At 30.8% G+C, this 7056-nt stretch overlaps 1 protein-coding gene across 1 annotated transcript; it reads right to left on the bottom strand.

Moving 5' to 3' along the window:
* Positions 1-3982: 3982 nt before the first annotated feature.
* Positions 3983-5443, bottom strand: LOC112754402 (PAN domain-containing protein At5g03700-like). The gene has a single exon (XM_025802039.3). It carries the CDS (start codon positions 5441-5443, stop codon positions 3983-3985), a length of 1461 nt encoding a protein of 486 aa, XP_025657824.2.
* Positions 5444-7056: the final 1613 nt, after the last annotated feature.

Below are 7056 nucleotides of genomic sequence, written 5' to 3'. Positions count from 1 at the left end.
AAAAAATTAAAGAATAACAATAAGAGCGAAACATGGCACAAAAGAAATTGATGGAAAGAGTGCTACAAATGTTATTTGTTTCTTTTACGGTAATATTAAAAAGATAAAAAATTATATCTAAATTTATCTTATTTAAACTATAACAATAATTAATAAATAAGAAAGTTTAAGTGCTAGTAATTTTTGTGTTTTCTGGCCAACATTTAATCATTAAAACAAAAGTGAGTGATCTCCTATTATTAGATGTAATCTTACACTATTAAAAATTTTATTAATGATCAATTGATGATTATAAAACACCAAAATTACTGGTCCCCTAGCATTTTTCTTAATAAATATTAAATAAAATAAATTTAAATTATTTTGTTTATTTTTTAATTTTTTTTTTGTCTTCTAAAATATTATGGTCTCTTTCATCGTCCGAACGCGATAAATTATACTGTACTTAAAATGAATTTATTAGTATTAAGTGCTATCAATGCAAGGAATGAAAGTGATAATACAAGATGGAAACCGGTTAAAAACAAAAAAAAATAAACAAACCGGCTGTTTTTTGCTGTGGGCAACAGTGCAACTGTACAAGACATGTTCAACGTGATGGAGATTCGAGAGAAGTGGCTGCATTGAAAAGAATTCATATTTGTATTTATGGGATGACTCAATTAATCAAATTCCAGTTGAGCTACTCCCTGACGGGGATTGATATTTCCATGCTTTTTTTACTCATCGTCGCTGCTACTCCAAAATGAATATTCAAGTTAGCCTTAATTTTTCACCGAAAATCCACCGACCACCACTGCTCCAATTGGGTCAATGTTAAAAAAAGGAGGTGGTCACATATCACATCACACTTTTACACAGTTAATTATTCATGTGTGCTCTCCCATGGAAACGTCTCTGGTATAGATACACACAAACATCCATACGTATAGATTATGAGGTGGATGAAGCAGACAGTAACACGTAGTTTCGTTATTCTGTGCTATATGGAAATCCACAATGACAAAAGCTTGGCAGTACAGGTTGACGCAGACAGGGAGCAGGTATTGTCGCTGCTGATCACACTTAACTGCTAACCACGTTGAGCTTATGAAATGTGTTTGTTCTAATTTTTTTGTAAACTGGGCTTATAGGACTAACTGCTTTTATTGCAATTTTCGGGTGAGAAATGTGGGCTTTTATCTTTTCTCTTTGTTGTAACGTGCTGGTAGGAGAATGAGCTTAGTGGTAGTGTTCAAAAACCTAATATACATATCCGTGTACAACCATCAATACTATTCAAAAAGTTTCTTAAGTTACACCAAAAAATAAAAGTTTCTTAGGTTTCTTACTCTAACAAACCCCACCACAAAAAAAAAGGTAATTAAATAACATGTACTTTAATCTATTTGATTAAAAAATTATATAATAATCATTGTTATCTTTATGTGTGTTAGTAACAATAATATAAAACATATATTTATTATTAATATAGTCAAATTATTACTAAATAAAACTTATTATGTTAACAATAAATATATTACGATGATTAAAGTTACATAACATAAAACATGTATTTATTATTAATATAGTTAAATTATTAATAAATAAAATTTATTACGTTAGCTATAAATATATTACGATGATTAAACTTACATAATATAAAAATTTAAAATTTCTCCAAAAGTATTTAGTAAAAAATTTAACATTCCATGTTTCCATAACAAATAAAGTAAATTAAATATATTATAATGATACATACACCTCATTATTATTTTTACTATTATAATAATATTATTAGTAACATCAAATATTTTTTTATTAATATCCTAAATTTTAATTATTTTTTATATTTTTTACTAATCATATAATATACACTAAATAAAAAATTACATATTTTTGTAATGCGTTAATTATTATTTTTTTTTAGAACAATAAAATAACTGTCACCGATTTATAAATAAAAAATATTATCACAATGTAAATTAGTGGAACATTTTAGTCCTTATGGTGGAGGAGATGGTAACTTCTTAGTTCTTACAATGCTGCGTCATTTTTTTTCCTTTATTTTGTAATGGCTTATGTCTTTCTTTATTTTTGGCCAATAGTTCATATGAGAGATTTTTTTTTTTTTGGAGATGATATGAAGACATATTTAAAGCCTTGACTAAGCCACTTTGACAGACCCCTGTGACATCCTTCAAAATTAGGCAAATTCTCTGGTATGGATACACACAAACATCCATACTTATGGATTCTGACGTGTATGGAGAAGGGAATGACGCGTGGAACAAATGCTCCTGCAGTCCTGCTCTACATGAGGACCTGAATTCCGAAAATCTATCAGCACAGTGACTCAAACGGGAGAGATTACATGTTGTCGGAGGTTTATGTTAAAATTAATGTTTGGTTAATGTGAGTTTGGTGATTATAATTTTTGGTAAATGGGCTGAAGTTATTTGAGCTCATTTAGGGTTGCTATTTTTTATGCTACGTACCAATTAGACGAAAGAAAAAACCATATTGTATGGAGACTTCGAACATATATCCGTGACCAAACACCTTAATTTTGAAGGATGTCACAGGTGGTCTGTCAAAGTGGCTTAGCCAAGGCTTTAAATGTGTCTTCATATCATCTCCAAAAAAAAAAATCTCTCATATGAACTATTGGCCAAAAACAAAGAAAGACATAAGCCATTACAAAATAAAGGAAAAAAAAATGACGCAACATTGTAAGAACTAAGAAGTTACCATCTCCTCCACCATAAGGACTAAAATGTTCCACTAATTTACATTGTGATAATATTTTTTATTTATAAATCGGTGACAGTTATTTTATTGTTCTAAAAAAAATAATAATTAACGCATTACAAAAATATGTAATTTTTTATTTAGCGTATACTATATGATTAGTAAAAAATATAAAAAATAATTAAAATTTAGGATATTAATAAAAAAATATTTGAACTAATAATATTATTATAATAGTAAAAATAATAATGAGGTGTATGTATCATTATAATATTTTAATTTACTTTATTTGTTATGGAAACATGCAATGTTAAATTTTTTACTAAATACTTTTGGAGAAATTTTAAATTTTTATATTATGTAAGTTTAATCATCGTAATATATTTATAGCTAACGTAATAATTTTTATTTATTAATAATTTAACTATATTAATAATAAATACATATTTTATGTTATGTAACTTTAATCATCGTAATATATTTATTGTTAACGTAATAAGTTTTATTTAGTAATAATTTGACTATATTAATAATAAATATATGTTTTATATTATCGTTACTAACACACATAAAGATAACAATGATTGTTATATAATTTTTTAATCAAATAGATTAAAGTACATGTTATTTAATTACCGTTTTTTTTTTTTTTTTGTGGTAGGGTTTGTTAGAGTAAGAAACCTAAGAAACTTTTATTTTTTTGGTGTAACTTAAGAAGCTTTTTGAATAGTATTGATGGTCGTACACGGATATGTATATTAGATTTTTGAACACTACCACTAAGCTCATTCTCCTACCAGCACGTTACAACAAAGAGAAAACATAAAAGTCCACATCTCTCACCCGAAAATTGCAATAAAAGCAGTTAGTCCTATAAGCCCAATTTACAAAAAAATTAGAACAAATACATTTCATAAACTCAAAGTGGTTAGCAGTTAAGTGTGATCAGCAGCGACAATACTTGCTCCCTGTCTGCTTCAACCTGCACTGCCAAGCTTTTGTCATTGTGAATTTTCATGTAGCACAGAATAACAAAACCATGTCTGCTTCATCCTCCTCATAATCTATACGTATGGATGTTTGTGTGTATCTATACCAGAGACGTTGATTTATACCCTGTTATATTATGATCGTTATGATGGACTCCTTTCCCCCACCACCGTCCAACCTCCTCATCATTTTCATTGGATACTACTTTATTCATAAAGCCAATAACATGAATCAAGAATCGTCATCCCATTCGTCATCATCATCATCTTTGACCGCTCATCTCAATGGATTTAAAACTGTCGAATCCAAGATTCCTATACGGGCCGGGTGAAGACCCGTTTTCTTCGCCCAACATCCCATTGACCCCTTTCCTTCTCCACCGCATTCTCATCATCCACACCCCAGCCCCAATAAAGACAATCCCAACCATAACCCCAACCACCACCCCAACCCGAACCCCAACCCGATTCTTCCCACTCTCACTTTTCCTCACCTTAAAATACCCAATCTTGTACTCTTCCCCGGAACCCGACATCGTCCCAATCGGGTAGTCCATTATGTAACAAAACCCGCTTACGTTGTTGTACATCGCACCCCAACAGCTACAGTTTCTCTCGCACAACCCTTCACACTCCGCCGAAGACGGCGTCGTCACGTGACCATCCAGCTCCTTATGCGGTGGCTCTACCCCCGTCCTTCGAATCACTGAGTAACTGTCTCCACCAATCTTTTCCGAGCACAAGTTTCCGTTGCTACCACCGAAGCAACCAACACCCGGTTCGAACCGGGTTCGGTTATCCAAACACGAGCACCCAGACCCGCCCGGAGTACACAAACCGTACGATCCGCAGGGGAGTGGAAGCTCGCAGGTTTCCGTTATGGCCTGGTAGTTGAGCACCCAGCTGGACTTGTTGGAATTCCAATAATACCCTTTGAGGTTCCCATCGGGTTCTAACCGCACGAACAGAAACGACGATGCCGTTGGAGTTTGTTGGAAGCTGTCGAACTTCTGAACGTCAATGGGCTTGGCGCTGGTTTGGTACATGCCGAGATACCCCTCTTTATTGACACGTGCGTAGATTGGTCCCTGTCCTTGTTTTATAACTTCTTTGGCCTCCAGTGCGGTGCGCTTCCAGTAGAGTAACTGCCCCAACGAACTTGCATCATTTTCAGGGTAGTTAGCGTAGAGCCCCATGAAATCGTTGCCTAACCGCAACGAGTACAAACCATTTTGCGACGATAATGACATGGCGGTTGTGAAGTTCTGGTCCTGAACGAGAGTATTTGTGGGGAAATCGAAGCTTTGCCATATGGGAGTGGCTTTGGCTTTGTTTAGGATCTGAAGGTTGGAGGTGTTAAGTAGCAGAAGGGTATCGCCGCCGGTTGTTGCGGTTGACCAGAGGAGGTTTGTTTTGGGGTCGGAGAGGAGAAGAGTGCCGTTGAAGGAGAGGCGCGTGGTGTGGGACCATGAGGCCAAGTGAGTTGGGTTAGCGAGCCAGAGTGGCTGCAAGGATGCTACGTGGATGACGGCGAGTGCGAGGTGGTTTTGGTTCTGGCGGAGGAAGCATAAAGAGAAATTGCCAGTAGGGTCGGTGAAAAGGGACTCAAACGGCGCCGTTTGGGATTGTGGTGACGCGGAGAAGCCTATGTGGATCTGTGGTGATGCGGAACATGTCAACGCTGTGGCGAGGGAGAGGAATAGTAACAGCAGCAAGGGGGACATGTGAGTAGGCCTAAACATGTTAGTTGAATTAATATGATCAATACACAGGGAAAGAAGTTCATCAGTGTGAGAGTTTCCATTTATAGAGTTAAGAAAACTACTGTTGTGAAAAATAGAGTAAAATTCAATAGAGTTAAAAGATTCACACGCTCACAAAAAAATAAAAAAAAGTAGAGATGTTATTGATAAGAATACTAAATAAAATAGTTAACCAATTTCAATCTATCTACTTAATATACTAAAATTGGATTTTCTCCCAACGAATGAAGGTGAGGTGTCGATCCCTCGTGATTCTATTTTCTCTCCAAAATGAATGCACTATTTTCTATTCTAAATTATTTTATAAAAAATATCTTTATTATAATTAATATTTAATAAATAATACATAATTATACTAATTTAAGAACATGTGTTCATTATAATTATATCAAATCAATATTTAATGCATTATTAAACTACTTATCAATTACTAATTAATAATAATAATAATAATAATAATAATAATAATAATAATAATAATAATAATAATAATGATATGATAATTGCACCAGTCGTTAATCATGATAAGAATATTTGAATCTAATCATAAAATGACCAAATTTTATGATATTAATAACGCACATTAATTTTAAATATTTTTAGTCATTTTAATTATATTAATTTTAAAAATATTGATATAATTCTCATTCTTATTCATTATCCAATAATAATAATAATAATAATAATAATAATAATAATAACTTGAAAAACCTGTATATAAACTATTCCAATTATCCGTGTAATATTATTAAAATTCTATCTACTTAATATATTAAAATTGAATTTTCCCCCGGTTAAAGGAAGTGGGGTGTCGATTCCTCATGAATTCATTTTTCTGCCAAAATGAATGCACTATTTTTTTCTTCTAAGTTTATTTTATAAAAATATCTTTATTATAATTATACTATAATTAGCATTTAAGTAATAATGCATAATTATACTAATTTAGAAAAATATCTTTATTATAGTTATATAAAATCAATATTTAATGCATTATTAAACTACTTATCAATTATCAATCGAAAATATTTTTAATCATAATAATAATAATAATAATAATAATAATAATAATAATAATAATAATAATAATAATAATAATATGATAATAGCACCGGTTATTAATAACCAATTTATATTTCTCTAAGTAAATTTATTTTAGAAAAATATCTTTATTATAATTAAATTACAATATTACAATTAATATTTAATGAATAATACATAATTATACTAATTTAAGAAAAATATCTCTATTATCTATCTATTCTATTTATTCTATTATATTATATAAAAATCAGATTTTTTCACTTAATGATAGAACTGAAGTGGCATGCTCTTGAGGTGTTTCCTTATTTATTTCATTTAATTCGTTAAAACAAATCAATTATAATTAATTCATTATATCAATTAATTAATTTGATTAGACATTCAAATCTCACCATTTATTATAATTTATATAAATTGATTAATTATAATTAATTATATCAATTAATTAATTTAGTTAGTTATATTAATTATTTAATTTGATTGGAATAAATATCAAATTATTTAAAAATAATAAATATGATAACGAAATA

The sequence above is a fragment of the Arachis hypogaea genome, chromosome 16, assembly GCF_003086295.3.
Source record: "Arachis hypogaea cultivar Tifrunner chromosome 16, arahy.Tifrunner.gnm2.J5K5, whole genome shotgun sequence".
Classification (NCBI taxonomy): domain Eukaryota; kingdom Viridiplantae; phylum Streptophyta; class Magnoliopsida; order Fabales; family Fabaceae; genus Arachis; species Arachis hypogaea.
Note: the sequence above shows the minus strand (reverse complement) of the source record. Positions and strands in the feature narration are given on the sequence as shown.